Here is an 18,975-nt window from a genome sequence, read left to right as displayed (position 1 = left end):
AATGATGAAAGGGAAAAAAAATTATTTTATAAGTGTGTAAAAATATTGCAAAAATTGAAAAAAAAAACATTTAACAAAAAACACTAGAGATTGCAATTGCTGGATCCAGCAAACCGTGCTGCATCCAGCAAACCGTGCTGGATCCAGCAGCGCGGATCCGCAAACGTGTCAAATTCGAAATAAGTTACTTAATGTATTCATTAGCCTTTTTATTCAAAGCCGTGAGTCGGCAACTTGCCATTCTATCGCGCTAGCAGTAGCTCAAGTATGCTGGAAAATTTCGGACATCTTGGATATTAGTGCACCCTATGTAACGCACAGCTGAATCTTATGTTTGTGCGTCACAGTGTTGCCATGCCATTTCTTTCATAATTTAAATCAATGTTAAATGTACCTACAATATTAATAGAATAAGAGGGTTTACTTCTCCGTCATTATACTAGGTAGAATGACAAATGAGGTGTCAAATAAAAGCTTATAATCCAAGGATAGTACTAAAGGTGAGAAATTAGACCTAGATTGTCTGTCCCTCAAAAAATAAGCGTTATATTGGGGATTTCTAATGTCGACATTCAGCCCTATTCTGTAACTTTTAACAAATCGAATAGAAATGACCAAGTCGAATCGTAATTACCCAAAATCGGAATGTTTGATATCTATCGCGTCATTTTTGTGTTTGGATCGGTATTCTGTAACTCATATCGTAATCGAAATCTCTGACTTCTATTTCACGCGGTTCTGAGGAGGTGGCAACCGCGCAGTAACCAGCGAAATTGTGTTCTGTGACCTATTTTGTTACTTGAAATATGACACCGTTGCCATTTCCTCAATGTTTTCATACTTTCTTCATACTATCCTCAAAGTTTTGAGAAGTAAATAAAATATTCGTGTAAATACTGGATGCAAAAAGCTCAAAAGAGGATAAATGGTTTTAAATTAAAGTTAAATAAAATTGATATAAAAAAGAAGATAAACTGATAAATAGAAAAGATAAGTGAAGATAAGAAGTATAAATGCTTTTAAATCAAAGATATTTAAATTGATGTTATTAATTCATTATTATTAATAAATTATTTAAAATTGATATTACTAATAATATGCAATCTTTAAGATTCGATTCCAGTTGAAATAACTGCTAAACAGCTTTTCCCAAAAATGGCATCTTTTCTATAATTTGTTCAGACTATGAGCGTTGACTGATAAATATACAAGTATACTGGTATAATATTTATTTATCAATTAACGCATAAGAAGTCTATCGTATGCTATTATTGTGCATTATACAATTGATTGCAATTGTACAAGAAATATGCGAACAAAATATGGCAACAATGTGAATGGGAAACATTCAGACGCCAAGTAGCAAATAAATAAGATTAGGTCCAATTATTCATACTCGTACAACATGTCTAAATGAAATATATATAGTTCTCTAAACAAATAACACCACAGACTAAAAATTAAGCAGCTAAAAAAAGGTACAAATACTATAAATAATTATAAATAAGTAGTATGTAATTAATTATTTTTATATATAAAATATAAACGTCAAAACAAAACAAAATGCGCTTGCGTCAACCACAATTCCGATAATCGAAATCTCATCTCGACAGGGTAAATGCTGTCGAAGTGATTTCTATTCACATTACGATTGTAGAGATTCCGAAGTAGTTATGGAATACGGATTTGGACTATTTCTATTCGACTTGGTCACTTCTATTCGATTTTACTGACTTCTATCATCGAAATGAGTTACAGAATAGGCATGATTAAAAGTTGCACTATTTTTTTTTCTATAAAACATTTTGATCTAAAACTTACCAGAAAACTTCTTTGTACTCTTTACTTTCAAATAAACGTGATTAAGAAGTTAAATTTTAAACTTCGTCACACAACTTTTGCGATTAAACTTTGCAATGCACAAATCCGCAGCTTTTTCTTTGAAAAATTCATAACCTTTATCATGATAAGAATAAAAATTTGAAGCAGGTACCTTTGTCTTCAGAAATGTTAGAGCTATATACTATAAAAATTTCAGAAAAAAATATTAAAATGGAACAGAGTTGTAGCGAGGTAAACGCAAAAAACGTGATTTCATTTTTTTTTATTTTTAGGTTAAAATTGCGATTTTGACAATGTTCCCCCACATAAAATTTAAAATAAACCTCATTTTCGTTTTCAGCACCCTCAAAAATATAAAGTATGAATAAAATTAGCCATTCACCCCTCCGTGGTCAGTATCTCGAAAACTAAGCGCTTTTTTGAGGGTGTCCCGCTCGTGTATAATATCACAAAAAATTGTAACGTGATAGTATGAAAAAATAGAGGATACGGCAACGGTGTTACAAGTGATGGTCGGATCCAATGCCAAAATCTACACAGACATATTAGGGTGCACTAATATTCAAGATGTCCAAAGTTTCTACAGCCTAAAAGTTTGCATCCATAAAGCGTTGATAGACATTGATTCTGCTACAAAATTCTCTGCTGGCGAGTAGTCAATAAACAATGAGATGATCCTACTCTTTGACTGGTAAAACTGGCTGTAGAAGCTCTTTGCAGAAGAGAGTACACTTTGATAACGGCCGACACAACCATGAAATTTGTCTTAGACAAACTAAATAGCCAGGTCAGGACGCAACAGAATCGCTGAACGGCACCTCTCCGAAGTTACAGGTACATTAATGTACTTACAAAATCCAAAAAAGTATGACGAAGGACTAAACAATCCTGGTTATTTCCCCATAACGAAACAGAATGCAATGCGACAAGAGATGAAAAATTTGTTGAGTCGTATAAAAAATAAACAAGTGATTGTGGAACAAGTGCAAGAGGACATAATGGAAGGAGATGTGCGAACTAATCCGAAGCCCGTGAATTTTACTTTAGAACAAGAGCTTGAGATTGAATTGAAACGAGAAAGAGAAAACTTTTATAACAAAAAAACTGGTTATCAAAAAGATTATGAAAAGATTTTGGAAAAGGGAATGACCGATTTTGGCACCGAAGGAGTGAAAGGCGATAATTTGTCCATGGTCTATGGCTATTTGATGACTTTGAAAAACCAACCAGCATAGAGGCCGAAATGGCTTTCTCCGCAACCGTGGATTCTGTATTTGAAACTTTTCAGTTCATTTAAGAAATGTCGCTGAATTGCGTCCCAGTGTGAATTTCAATGATCTTTGAAATTTCACTTAAATAGATGGGCTGGGAAAACGGAATGTGACTGCATATAGTGGAGTCCTTTTTGTTTTCTATATTCGTCGTCTGGTGTCTTATAAATTGTAGAAGTCGCAGATTAAGAATGTACCAGAAAGAATTTTCAACAAGAAAAGTTTCACATTTAAATAATTATTTACCATTTTAATTTTTATTATAATGGTGGATTCTGTATCTGAGACTTTTCAGTTCATTTAAGAGATGTCGCTGAATTGCGTCCCAATGTGAATTTCAATGATTTTTGAAAGTTCACTTAAATAGATGGGCTGGCTCGTTTTCTCTTCAGAGGTGTGCACACTAGCTCTGCTGAGGAAGCCTGTAAGGCAGAAACAGCTGTCCAGGGATTGTGCATCCGTCTGAATCGAAAACAAGCAAAAACCGTCTTTTACTCTAATAAATGTATACTTTTCCGGTTCCTTATATCACTTTAGGGGAGGAAGTGCCACTTTGTAGTAGAAGAAAAAGTACTGAGAAGTCGAGTTCGAATATTTAGTTCGGGTTTTGATGTCATTTCCGGTTAAAAAGTTATGAAGTTAGGAAGTTTGCCAAAAATTACTCAAAAATAGGAAATTGCCAGATGGTTTAAAGTTTAAAGGAAGCATAAAAGTTAACTGTTTTTACTTATTCAACAAATTGGCTGGCTAAATAAGTCTTAAACCTAAGGGAAGATAAATAGTTTTTAAACTTACCATCTGACGGCGGGGCAGCACTTCCCGTTGAGGTATTTTTATGATGATGGTGGTGTTCACCTCCTGTAGAAGTCATGTTTAATTTGTTTATAATGAAGTCGGTGTTAGGTAACTTTCTCATAATCTTTCCGGACGTGATGAGACGACCGAAACCTTCCTGGTGGGCGAAAGCATAGCCAGAACGTATCGAACGTCTTACTCGTCTTGCAGAAGGCGTTCTTAAGGCGTCGTGACTATGTCTAGATCGCACCTAAAACACGAAACACTGCATTAACAACATTGGTAATTATTTCATGATGAGTCATAGCTCTCACAAATCGGAAAACTGTATATCGTCGCCGTGGAGGTCAAGGGAGCCAAGCCACAAATTTATCAAAATTGAGTTAAGTACATAGGATGCATTTAAAACCCTCAAAAAATTCCGTGGTCAATCGATTTGAGCCATAAATGTCTTCTTCTTTACTATTTTATAATTCGCCAATAGATCTAGCACACAAACTTTAAAACAGTCAACGACAATAAGCTGCTTGTGTCCATTGACTTCCATAATTTATTTATCTATATCTTAAAAGAATTCGAAGTCAACAACAATCTGAGTGGCATATCTCTGTTGACCACTCAATATAATGCAACCGGTCCACGCATTGGTTAGATTTAAACGTTTTTTTCACTAATGATATCTTACCCTTAATAAGCAAATTAAATAAGAATTTAATAAGAAAATTTATTTTTTATCAGTCGTTTGACCTTGCTATCCATGACTTGATGTTTGCTTTCATTTTTTCACTTTGTAAGTGTAAGTTTTTGAAAAATGTTTTCACGTGGGAAAAATTTGGTTAATTTAGCTTTAAATAGTTTGGACCAAAAATAAAGAAAACAGAGATAATCTCGAAGGTGGTAAGTAGAATATTTATTTTTATTTTATATTTGTTTGGATTGATACCTGGTACCCGACTAATATTTGTGTATTTAGTAAATCTGCACCTCAGTGGTAAAAAATCTTATGCTTTCAAAAAATTTAGAATTAATTACATGCGAGATTGATCAGGCTATAGATTGTGAAAGATCGAACTTTTCATATAACACACATCATTCCCTCACTAAGTATAATAGAGTCCCGTGGAAAGCAAGTTGACGTGTACATACCAGAAGGGTGGTACATGACTGCACACCCTGAAAAAAACAGTAAACCTTACCACAAGGTAATTGAAATGGATTATTCTGACTTTTTAGATTATAAGAAATATAGCAACCAGCTAATTACAAACAAGTGTCAAACAGAACAGGGAAAAAATGTATAACTTTTATCTGACAACTATTTTTATCTTGTTTTTTTTTTATCTTTTTCTAAGAGATTATTTAACGACCCTCGTATTATTTTACTAATGATAAAATTGATTGGTGCATAATATCCAACTTACGATGATGATAAAAGTAGTTTTTTTATATTTTCTTCTTAAAAATTGTTTTTTTTTAATTTAATTTAATTTTTCTTGTCTTCTGATTCTCATTGTGATATTTTGTAAAGACTCTTCAAAGCGCATATTTACAAGGCAGACTGACAATAAATTATTTTGCCTTTGGGAATATAGCCATGTTAGTCTAGTTCTTGACTTTGTAAATTTATTGTCGTTTTTTTTGTATTACTTATTTGAATTAATAAATTTTGAGAACCTAAATGCGACCATTTTTATAATATTACTTATTTACTTTTAATGATAACAAGATTAATAGGTATTGTAGATTATAAAAAAATTTAGACGCTTTTCCACTAATAATCAGTATCTCACCCAATAATTCTGAGGGTTGACGCTTTTGACTGCAACACAAGATAGTAACTATTATGTTACTGTTCCGTGGTCAAGAGGTCTAATACACATATCTTTTTAAGTAACAACTTAAACATGAATTAATTTAATAAAGTAAATAGGTATAATCTATAATCATGTATATTCAAAATTTGGTCTTGAAAAAACAATAAATTCATACTTAAAATTTGCAAAAACTAATTCATTTTGTCACAATAAATCTTTAAGCGACCGTTTCTCAGGATTTTACTTTTGTGGATTGAGCCTATTGACCTCCACGGCGACGATATATGGATTGTGGTCTTTCTCAATTAGCGTTCAAACGGTTTTTGGTGGTTTAAAATGCGTTCAGTTTGAACGCTGCAATTCAAGCGTTCATGAACCCAGTTCAGATGATTTCAGATATTACGTATGACAAGGGCAGATCCAGGACCGATTTTCGGGAGGGGCCATAAACTTTTTTTGGTGGGAGATACCCGGGAGTCTGGGGGAAATTTTTTAAAAATCAGGGTTAAAATAGTGAGTTTTAAGGCACTTCTTTTCACATACTTTTGAGCGCCTTAAAAATATTTTGCGTCACAGACGTCAAGCACCTTTGTTACTTAATTTGGCAAAAGAAGAATGTTTGTGTATCACCAATGTCCATGATAGGTGAAAACTGTTCAACTGCTTTCTTCAAAGGTTTTAATAGTTCCACTTCTTTTTCTTCTTACGAATCAGCTAGGAGTGTAGAAATAATGACCCGTAGCCACAAACAACTCAGTGAGGTGACATGTAGTCTTGACGTTAAATCGGTACAACATTGTCTAGAACTAGAAGAGGTATGTAAATTGTACGTCTGTAATATTTTTCTGGGCCACATGGATGATTGGCTCTCTTAGTCTGTCTAACCACAAATCTAGATAACTTAACTGTAACGTCCAATTCGTCTGCCAGTTCTTTAACTTCGGTAACGATCTTACTAACATTTTCTTCGCAGTTAGATCTTCTATCTTTCAAAGTCAACATGGTATTGGAAACAGCCTTAGTCGCCAGGTTAGAATCAAGAGATTTCGTTTATAGAAGTCGGCTTAGTGCTAATATTAATTTTAGTATGTCAGTCAGTGACATCATCGACTCTAGAAACTCAGATGTGCATGCAAAAAGATTAAACAACGTTAATGCAAGTGTAGCAGTCTTGGATCCTTCCATGATCATGTTGAGATAGATGTTAGTGCTTCAGTTATATGTAAAATGCCAGATCTGAACTAGATTACGTTTTCATGGCGCTCAACCCATCTTGTACGCATAAACTTATTAAATTTTGTCCGAGTTTAAGTTTTAAAACTTCAGTTCTCTTGGTTGACATGTTAAAAAATTACTGACTTCATTGTTCCCACCGTGTTTCTGATGGACGATACATTAATAGGAGTTGAAAGGGAATTGTTTAAAATATGATTCAGACAAGGACATCTAAACGCATGAACGCATGCCTAGTGTTGTCATGAATAAATGCTGTTATTAAATATATCAAAATCAGTTTGTTATCATTCGTTAAATAGATATCTAAGCATTACGAAAACATTAGGTATTTGTATTTTTTTTAAATTTATTAATAATTATTAAAATAATTAAGTATTTTCTATGGGAAATAAGCCACAATTTTACTAAAAAATGAATTTATTAACGTTTCGTTATTTTACTGTCATCGTTGCATTTGGTTGTCTTTTTAAAGACAGATCACATGCTATGACTTTTTTGCGACGGATATTCTTGAGTTGGGATTGATTTCATGTAATCGAATGAACTATCTTTTAGTAAAGTTGTCCCAGGAAGGCAACTCATAAATATTGGCGATATCATTTTAAAGTCTTCTACTTTAAAATGCATAATATACGTCTGAATTGCCAATATAAATGAGTCAGATTAAATAAATTATTAGAAGAATTTTTTTACTTAGCAACAACATCTCTAACAAGAGGTGAAATCGTCGATAAGGGTGCTGGCTGCACTCTCTAATCTAAGTAAAAATTAAGACGGTTTTGGCTTCGCATTGCAACTGAATAAAAATGGTATACATTTTTATTTTTACATTAGTATTACTCCTATAGAGTAACTAGGTCCATTTTCCGTTGGAACTTTACCAAGCTGCAGACGGGGGTTGTGAATTGCATAGTGTAGAATTCCTTCCCTTTTGTCTTCACTGCAGCATCCATTTGGCTTGCATATTGTAGAAGCCTTGGAGGTGTCACCAGGGAAATGGACTAATAAGTTTTTCAATTAAAAATCTTTTAAAAATGTTTTATTTTACAAATATAAATATTTTTATTAGGTTGAAAAACTTAGTCTTTCATTTAGCAGATGCCGCTACGCACCTACTACCTTCACGTCAGTTGCAATGGGAGATTAATATGTCGAAAAAATTTTACAAGGATTAGAGAAAGCAGCCTATGCATTCTCTGAAGAGTCTCTAACAAGAGGTGAAATCGTCGATAAGAGTGCTGGCTGCACTCTCTAATCTAAGTAAAAATTAAGACGGTTTTGGCTTCGCATTGCAACTGAATAAAAATGGTATACATTTTTATTTTTAACAACATTTTTGTTTATTTTATTAGTATTTTATATTTAGACAACGAAACCCGATTTGGGCTTCGAAACGTTAATAAATTCATTTTTTTAGTAAAATTGTGGCTTATTTCCCATAGAAAATAATTAATTATAAAAATGCCACAAAGAAATAGCTTCAGAACAACAATTATTAAAATGACTGTTTGACTATAAATATTTAAATATAACGTTATTCAGAGATAGCATAAAAAAGTTCATACAAAATGGCGATGGTTTTACCTTTTGCCACCTATTGTCATTTCTCGAAAGGTACTATAATCTAAGGATATTGTCAAATATCAAACATTCATTATTCATATCCGATATTTAACAGTATAATTTTATCACCCCGTATATGACATGAACCAATTTGGTATTGTATATTTACATGTGCGGGTCTCTAATTTAGTTCACGAATTGTAAATTGTAAACACTAATTCGGGCAATTGCATATTTAATTTGATGATCGAATATATTTCTTTGTTCTCAATATTTTGTAAACATACTCATAGTCCAGAGAAATAAGATTTTTCTCGTGACACATCCCCCTCCAGACCGAAACCAAATTTTTTTAGTACGGACATCAATATTAATAACCTATATGTTTCCTGTAGCCGATTTTGATGATATACATAGTTATAAACAAATGAAGATCAAAAAACGGTAAATTTTCGCTTTTTTCGTCTATAACCAATAAGTTAGCATTTTAAATAAATTTGAGAGTAAGAAACTCATACATCGTCTAAAAAACTTCAATATGGCGTTCGCTGAATATGTCTATCCTTATTGGCTGCTTAGACAATTGCAAAATAAATCATAAATTTTGAGTTTTTATAAATATTCATAACTTATGTAAAAATTAACTTATAACCTTCTTATTACACGAATTGCTGCGACTTCTGGTGCTTAAATTATATTTTAAATTTCAAAGCAATTGGTCAAATAGTTTAAAAGTTATTTAATTTGTTTATCCCAAATTCATTTTTTTTGCAACACTATAAGTCAGAAAATTATGAGGTTACAGTAAGACTTCTGACAGTTTATGGAAGAAGAACATTTATGCTATTGACTTAATTAAAAAAAAATACAAAAAGTAACTTTAAACAGTGTAAAATTATTTTGCAAAAACACGTCGATTTTTTGCTTACTTATAAACAATTATAATAACTTAACCATTACCCGTAGAAAAATTATTTTTTCATATTTGGAAATACTGAATTTTTATACAAATTTAGAAAGAAAAACAATTGTCCTAGGACAATTAGGGACGAAGTTAGCTCCCCTTTTTTTAATTCACATGTTTTTGCAAAATAATTTTGCAGTATGTAGAATTATTTTTGTCATTTTTTTTAATTAAATTAATAGTATAAATTTTCTTCTTTCGTAAATTATCCAAAGTATTAATGTAGTAACTTCATCATTTTCTGACTTATACGAGTTGCAAAAAAAAATTAATTTGGGATAAAAAAACTAAATACCTTTTAAACGATTTGACCAATTGCCTTGAAATTTAGGGTATGATTTAAGCACCAGAAGTCTCACCATTCCGTGTAATAAGAATGTTCTAAGTTAATTTTTACATAAGTTATGAATATTTATAAAAACTCAAAATTAATGATTTATTTTGCAATTTTCTAAGCAACCAATAAGAATAGACATATTCAGCGAACGCCATATTGAAGTTTTTTATACGATTTATGAGTTTTTCGCTCTCAAATTTGTTTAAAATACTTAACTTTTTGGTAATAGACGAAAAAAGCGAAAATTTACCGTTTTCTGATCTTCATTTGCTTATAACTATGTATATCATCAAAATCGGCTGCAGGAAACATATAGGTTATTAATATAGATGTCCATACTACTCAAAAAATTTGGTTTCGGCCTGAAGGGGGTTGTGTCACCAACAGGATATTTTTTTTCCTTGTTTCTCTGAACTATCAGCGCGTGGCCTGACACCAATATTGGTGCCACCGCTGAGAAAGAACATACATTTTAGAATCATTCTCAAGAATCACTTCAACCAGGCCAGAGGTGCCTTTATCTTCACTCACTAGAATCAATATGCAGAGAAAGAGTCTTCAACTAAATCGCGTACAAGTCACAATCAGTACTCAACGTTCTCCCGGGGTAACTACCCTAGTGTCGGTGTTATAAATAAATTGTCTAATTGCTATTGGTGTTTCCATTATCTGAAGAGCCTACTCTACTGAGCCTCGATTATTTGACAGATATTCGCAATCGCATTGCCAACAAACATTCAGGCGTAGAACGTGAACTGCCAATGAGAATTGCACTTACAAATTTTTTTTGTAGGTTAATAAAGGTACTCAACTCTTAAGCGAAATTCATATTTTTTGACATACCTCGTATGAAATTTAAAAAATGATATCTCATGATCGCACCTTAGATTATAGACCAGGTAGACCATTTTATGAGAATATTTTTTTTTCGTAACATTGATAATAAAATAGTTATCAAAATTGTAATGAAATGGGTATCCGTAACTTAAAAAAGGACCCCGCAGAAACCTTATGGGAAATGGCTCTCTGTCAAATGCTCTGAAACTTTGGGTTCTGGTAGTCCTTGATGCGTAGAACAAAAGACTCAATGGGCGCATAGCTCCAAAAAATCATGGTTTTTAACAGGCCCACCTATTCCGAAGTGTAAATTCGCGTCAGCTATGCGCAGCCTACGTCACTTGCAGAGTAGTATTCAAATTGTGTACATAAGCGCTGGTAACTTAGTCATGTTAAATATTTATATTTTGCATATTATTTTACTTTTTACATAGATTTTAAATGAGAACAAACGTTTATCATATTTTTACAGTCAACTATGTTTAATTGTTATGCTAATTATAACTAATAAGTAGTGCATTAATACAAAAAATATAGATAGATACCTATTTACGTACTTACTAGCAATTTTCATCACTTTCCAGTAATAATTTTTTTATATACCTATGAATAATAATTATGTAGAAATGCACGGCACCTTAAGTAGAAGAATTATTTAGCAAGAATATTAACGCGATCGCAATATTTATTTTGAAAATCTGCATTGGAATGGTTGTTTTAAGTACTACTACCACTAATTATGTATGGTTAAATTTAGATACTTAAAACAGCCGTTCCAATGCCGATCTTAAAAAAATAAATATTGCTATCGTGTTAATATTCTTGCTAAATAATTCTTCTACTTAAGATGTCGTGCATTTCTACATTATCTTATCACGTGAGATGTTAGATAGTCAGGATTAAATTATTCTATTTGAAGGGGCATTGCGAAGCATTTAATAGCTGTGGATTCCTATCTATTGACGAATATTATGCAGCCATGATATCGTTTTACGTCCTAGACCTCTCTTACCCTCCATCTTTCCGTTGAGTATCAATTGCTGAAAAATGTATAGTTCTTCCCGCAAAATGTGCCCTAAGTATGCAGTCTTCTTACTTTTTATATAATCAAATAGTTCCCTATCCTGGAAACTAGAACTGCTTAATACTTCCTTATTTCTGAGTCTGTCCGTCCATGATATTCTAAGCAATCGGCGCAGGCATCACATTTCAAAGACTTCAAGTTTGTTAATGGAGCTGGCCTCTAACTTCCATGCTTCCATTCATACACGAAACCAGGCCCAACGTAACACTTTAGCATCTTGCATCTCAGGTTGAAATCCAACTTCCGACCAGTCAGAAATTTACGAAGCCTCAAAAAAGCATTTCTGGCTGGTTCTTCTCTGCTGTTTATTTCAGTCTCAGGTTTTGTCTCTTCCAATATGACAAGAAAAATCTGCGAACGGATGTCCTGAGGAATATAAAGCGGTAGTTTTCTACTAGCTTTCCGCATCGCAGTATCGTAGCCCTCTAAAATTCCCAAAGGTAAAATAATTGTCTTTAGATAAAACAGTTCTTAAACAATTTATTTTAAAAATATAAAACTATGGACATTACGCGATAGTCTTTTGAATTTTTCTTTTATTAGTACGTGCTAAAATTATTTTTTTATTGAATTCTTTTATACGGAAGTACATACGTGACCGAAAAAATACTTTCTTAGCATCTTGAGGACAATCAATATCAACACTTAAGGATAACAGACTTGAAATATATTGTTTGCCAGTAAATATGGTATCCCCATTAAAGTTTTGAAAAATTTCTTCTAGTTTTTCCAAATGAGCCATAAATTCGTTAGAAGGTTTACATAGTCCACCCTCTGTCAAATGATCGGTCCAGGTGTAAGACGTCGAACTTTGATCAGTCAAATTTGGTAACTTCCGTTTAAGCTTGCTACAAATAAATCCTCCTAAATGTTCTAGTCCATCATACACTAAATCATCAAGTTCTTTACACAGGACTATGTCATCTCCATCCGTAGGATTGGTGTCAAAAGTTGTTGTTGAAGCAAGCTTTTCTATCATATTACCACTTATAGTTAATGTAGGAGTACCATCGTCTTCATCATTACAGTAGTCAGAAAAAGCACCTTCGTTTTTTCCCATTAAATAAGAACGCATTCGATACTTAAAATCCAAAGAAGTGGGATGATCGTTTAAACCACCTTTCGCTCTTATAACCCCAAAAAAATTCTCCAACGGATCTTGGTTTAAGCGCCTCGTCAAAATGTAGTTAATATTGTATCGTTTCTTTATATCTTCAAGCAGCAATTGCAGAGCAATTGCAATTGGAACAAACATAAGCCGTCTTTGGGTTAAATTTATCTTTCCTACCGGTGGCGTGCACCCATTGTTTTATTAAATTTTCCTCTTTAGGGAAACGAAAAAATCTCGTGTCAGGGCAAGGATTTCGCTTGCTCTGGTTATCAGAGGAACAGCCAAATACTGCAAATAACGCATATCGTAAAAATTCAAAATACGTAAAAATTTTAAAATACGTAAAATTACAAAAAACAACTTTGAAAATACTCCGAAAATTATCTGAATACCTGCACTATACGAATGCTAGATTCTCACTCAACTCTGCAAGTGGCGTCACTCACTGACCGACCGTCCGGCGCCAAGCGCTATATGTTACCATCGAGTTAATTATACCGTGGGTTTTTAAGATATAAGCCTCTGAAGTTATAGGTACAGTGAGGACGTTTGAGTTGGAATAAATTCATTTTCTCGAGAATGGGCGACTCTGGAGGTAAATTACAAAGCAGGTCGATTTTTATTTTTAAGTTATAATTTTTTGGCATATATATCATACTAGTGACGTCATCCATCTGGGCGTGATGGCGCAGTCAATGATTTTTTTAAAATAAGAATAGGGGTCGGGTGATAGCTCATTTGAAAGGTTATTAAATTCTCTATTCAATAATATAAACATTAACAATATTATTTATACAGGGTGCCCAAAAAATTTTTTTTAATTAAATTAATTGAGACAAAAAGAAGAATGTATATAATTTATTTAATTCGAAATACATTTTACTGTTGTCCGAAACCAGAAAAAATGTTTATTTGATAAATAAATATTGTTTTTCGCTTAAATTCAATATTAAAGCTGCCACCCACCTGCCTCTTAGCAGTATGAACATTTAGTTTAAGCGAAAGGGGTCGTGTGATAGCTTATTTGAAAGGGTATTTAATTCTCTATTCACTAATATAAACATTAACATAATTATTTATACAGGGTACCCAAATTTTTTTTTAATTCGAAATACATTTTACTGCTGTCAGAAAACAGAAAAAATGTTAACTTGAAAAATAAACATTGCTTTTCGCTTAAATTAAATGTTCAACCTGCTAAGAGGCAGGTGGGTGGCAGCTTTAATATTGAATTTAAGCGAAAAACAATATTTATTTATCAAATAAACATTTTTCCTGTTTACGGACAACAGTAAAATGTATTTCGAATTAAATAAATTATATACATTCTTCTTTTTGTCTCAATTAATTATATTCAAAAAATTTTTTTGGGCACCCTGTATAAATAATTAGATTATTGTTTATATTGCTGAATAGAGAATTGAAGTACCTTTCAAATGAGCTATCACACGACCCCTATTCTTATTTAAAAAAATCATCGATTGCGCCATCACGTCCAGATGGATGACGTCACTAGTATGATATATATGCCAAAAAATTGTAATTTAAAAATAAAAATCGACCCGATTTGTAATTTAGCTCCAGAGTCGCCCATTCTCGAGAAAATGAATTTATTCCAACTCAAACGTCCTCACTGTACCTATAACTTCAGAGGCTTATATCTTAAAACCATGATTTTTTGGAGCTATGCGCCCATTGAGTCTTTTGTTGTACACATCAAGGACTACCAGAACCCAAAGTTTCAGAGCATTTGACAGAGAGCCATTTCCCATAAGGTTTCTGCGGGGTCCTTTACAATTTTTTTTTTCAATTAGAAGGATGCAATTGCATCATTGCACATAGTTTTTAATTTCAAACAATTTAATAATAATTTTTTATATTCTGAAATATAAAGGTAATTATCTCTTGAACGAAGTTCACATTTTTAACATACCGAAACAGCTGTAATTATCACATTAATTTGTAATTAATTCTGTAGAATATTGAGAAAACAAAATGTTTTAGAGTTTTATTGTTATAGTTCAAGCAATCTATATAGTGTAATAGGTAAGATTTGTAGCTTTCTTTGGGTTGTTCTTCTTTAATATTAGGCCGGCAGCTGGTGTTTTCTGGTAATTAAATATGTAGTTAAAAATATTTATTTATACTTAGGTAAATAGCGTTAAAGCAGGACATAATATTGTATGTGTTAAAATTAATTTTATCAATTTTTTAATAACATTTAACCTCACAGGGACCTCCCTCTTACCGCATGCTTGCATTAATAACTGATGTAGAATAGCTTTTATAATTAATCTTGTTATTGTTAGAATTACTGATACTAAAAGAACTTTATAAAAACACAGTTAGATCTAAAATTACTTTAGGTATACAGTTCAAAACTTTAAAATTCAGCACAAAATGCAAGCATGTCCCCGCTCTTTTTTTTATTAAAAATACAAAATCTAAAAATATTTTTTTAACCGAGTCTTTTCATTAGTACACTTATGCTTGGAAAATGAATTACACAACACAACAATTAAAATACTGATACACTTAACTCATTTTCTCCTTCTTCCGTATTTTCTTCGTCACTATCATCGCCCAATTCAATAATAAATTTATTTCCACCATTAATGTGGAAGTGCCCAATCTTCTTATAATATTCTTCCACTTTGATCACTTTGGCGATTCTTTTCTGCCAGTCTACTTTGGTAATATTGGCTACTTCTTTTTTAATGATCTCAATTACCTTTTTGTCAAATTTAGGAAATTTATTTGAACGCCTTATACTTGGTTTTAATTGTCCCCAAATTAACTCAATAGGATTGAAAACACAAAAGTAGGGGGGAAGTCTCAATATAGTGTGTCCATGCTTTTCGGCAATACTCTCTAGAGCGTATAATTTTCTAAATTGCTTTGTGTGTAGAACTTCAATAAGTTGTTTTTTTGTGTAAAAATCTTCGAAATACAAATCATTTTCCATTAAAAAATTTTGTAGGTCAGCTTTCTTTGAAGATGTATTTGGTATTTTAGTGAGTTGTCGGGAATGATAGGAAGCGTTGTCAAGCACTATTACGCTGTTTTTCTCCAAGTTTGGGATCAGCGAGTTTTCAAACCAATCTTCAAAAATGTCAGCTTCCATATTCTTGTGGTAGTCAACGTTACAATCTTCCATTTTCTTCCCACATAATTTTAAAGCATTCGGAACCCATCCCTCACTTCCTCCGCGATGTACAATAATTAGTCGCGAGCCTTTATTTGCAGGCATTTCTGGTATGCACATGCTTGAACCATCTGTCCATCCTTTCTTTACTGTATCGTGGGTATCATACCAAGTTTCATCTAAATAATAAAGTCTCCTATTTTCTTGCCTATATTTAGTAATTTCTTCTAGGTACATATTACGTCTGTTGACTATTCTTTGGCTTTCCATAATTGCTTGACGTTTATTTATTTTTTTGAACTTAAAGCCCATTTTTTTTATCCAATTTTGAAGAGTTTTCTCACAGCAGTTCATATTTCGACCGGTTGTTTCCAATTTCTTTCTTATTATTTCTATTGTAGGTATTTCATTGCTTTTGTAGCAGTCGTATATTGTGGTTTTCAATAGTTTTACAAGTGAAGGATTTAAAGGTCTTGAAAATTTGTAGTCACATCGTTTCTTGCGATGATAGGGTTCATTTTTAACTATTTTATATACAGTAGAAAGTGGAATTTCTGTTAAATCAGAGGTGGCTTGTGCCAATAGTGTTTCATCGAAGCCGAATTTCGTACGTAGATTTTTGTATACATTCAAACATACTTGCTGTGTTTCTGCATTTAAATGCATTCGAATCTTCTTTACGATCTCTTTTTTTTAGTAATTACATTCACACTAGCACTGGCAATTTCTACAATATCAGCGTTATCGTACGCGATATTTACATTATCCCACGGGCGCCACATCACTATTCACATTAATTAAATTACAATAATCAACACTTGACACTCTCCAAACGAAATACTAAACCAATATTCAAAATAATTACAGCAAACAAAACACTCGTATCACTTAACACACGTACACTCCAGTACTAATACACTGCTAGCTACCGAACTAAAACTAATCTTTTGCACGAAACTTGTGAATAGATATGCGGGAGGTCTGGCCGTAAAAACACAGATGCTTTCACAAAGGGCCGCTTCTTAAACGTTTGACCTAACATCTATATTTGAAGAATATCATATTTCACCGGCTTAAAGCTATTCTACAGTATTTTTTACTTGGACAATACATAAAACGAACTTCGATCACGGAACGGTCGAATCCATCACTGAATAATTTATCTAAGGGCCTACATAAGTAAAATAGTAAACATAACTTACCTGTGCCATCCTTTGCTTCAACCTAACCCTATCAGATAAGGTAGGGAACACGTCTACGAAGTAGAACCTCCACGCCAGCACAGGCATTATACAAATGATAACGACAAGGACGGTTGTGAACCAAAAGTTCACTTCTAACATCGCTTTTATCAAAGAGCCGACGTACGGGCCGCGGCAAAGGTAGTTATAAAAATTGTCCGCTATAAAATAAAATGCCAGAGAGCCCCATATCATAATGTGGTTGAAGACCGTCCAATACATTGTGTCCAAGGCGATCTAAAAATAATAAATATACATTTAAATACACGAAATGATTACACAGGTTTACAAAAAAAAATAAATGTGGACTATGTGACGAAACCATATGACAAGCGGGTTTTTGGGGTCGCTGATCACGAATCCGGGGTCCATTGATCTCATCACGTCAGGTAAAGGTCATTTCAAGGTCAAATCATGATATATCGACAATCGCTATGAAAAAGTATATTAGGCGGTTTTTGGGGTCGCTGATCAATAATCCGGGGTCCGCTGATCTTTATCACGTCAGGTAAAGGTCATTTCAAGGTCAAATCAGGATAAATCGACAATCGCTCCAAAAAAGTATATTAGGGGTTTTTTGGGATCGCTGATAACGAATCCGTGGTCCGCTGACCTCTCACGTCGAGCTCAAGGTCAAATCAAGATAAATGGACACAATCGCTCTGAAAATGTATATTAGGGGTTTTTTGGGGTGCTGATCACAAAACTGATTTGACCTTGAAATGACCTTTATCTGACGTGGTATAGCTAAACGGACCCCAGTTTTGTGATCGGCGACCCCAAAAACCCCCTAATTTACTTTTTCAGAGCGATTGTGTCGATTTATCTTGATTTGACCTTGAGCTCGACGTGAGAGAGGTCAGCGGACCCCTGATTCGTGATCAGGGACCCCAAAAACCCCCTAGTCATATGGTTTCGTCAAATAGTCCACATTTTTTTTTTGTAAACCTGTGTTATTTTTATTAAAAATCATCTATTCATTCAATTGCTGGCTATTGGGACCGTGCAAGTTCGGCAAAGCGACCCCTGGTTTCTACGCTCAGCAACTTTCTTCGCACTTTTAATTATATTGCCCAATTATATTAGTCCTGGTTACTGGATAATTGTCAAGGCCATATTCCAAAAAATTAATAAGAAGACAAAGTAAGATTCAGGTTATGTTATTAAAAAGTAAACAATTGTATGTAGTAAATAAAATGATGTATGTAGCAATTAAATCCTCGTATCCCCTCCAAGTACTTGCACACCGCGAATACATACCTACCCGGGACGTAGTGTCAAGTTTTTGACCGGAGCATTTTAGCATGGCTGTTTTTTTTTATTTAGTTAGGTGTTCCTAAGCTTATAAACAAATGATGTGTCAGCTGGCCCAAAACCGGGGCTTTTAGACAAGAAAAGATAAAATATGAAAGTCGATCGCAAAACCCTACAACTTATATTAGTATGTTCTTTAAAGGTAAAATATTGCAAAACCTCTAAATTTTAAAGAACCGATTGGATTGACTCGAAATTTGGCATACACATAGCTAACAAGTCAAAGAAAAAAAAGTGATATTGTGCCAATGTGTGCTTTTGCCCTAGGGGTGAGTTTCACCCCCTTTTGGGGGTGAAAAATATGTTAGAAATAAGTCCGGAAAGAGATAAAATGACTAATTCTAAGCAACTTTTGTTCTATAAAGTTTTTTCACCAAGTTAATACTTTTCGAGTTATTTGCGAGTGAATATGTTAATTTTT

At 33.1% G+C, this 18,975-nt stretch overlaps 1 protein-coding gene across 5 annotated transcripts in view; it reads right to left on the bottom strand.

Moving 5' to 3' along the window:
- The window catches only part of LOC126889419 (probable phospholipid-transporting ATPase IM), a 534,973-nt gene that overhangs the window by 14,219 nt on the left and 501,779 nt on the right, over nt 1-18,975 (bottom strand). For all 5 annotated transcript variants that reach the window (XM_050657714.1, XM_050657713.1, XM_050657712.1 and 2 more), the window contains 2 exons: nt 17,202-17,477; nt 3,909-4,158 (listed from right to left, as the gene is read on the bottom strand). In XM_050657714.1, the coding sequence (XP_050513671.1) occupies nt 3,909-4,158; nt 17,202-17,477 (526 nt within the window). The remainder of the gene's footprint in view (nt 1-3,908; nt 4,159-17,201; nt 17,478-18,975) is intronic.

This window comes from Diabrotica virgifera, chromosome 8 (assembly GCF_917563875.1).
Source record: "Diabrotica virgifera virgifera chromosome 8, PGI_DIABVI_V3a".
NCBI classification, from domain to species: domain Eukaryota; kingdom Metazoa; phylum Arthropoda; class Insecta; order Coleoptera; family Chrysomelidae; genus Diabrotica; species Diabrotica virgifera.
The sequence above is the reverse complement of the archived record's forward strand: the minus strand, read 5'-3'. Positions and strand labels throughout refer to the sequence as shown.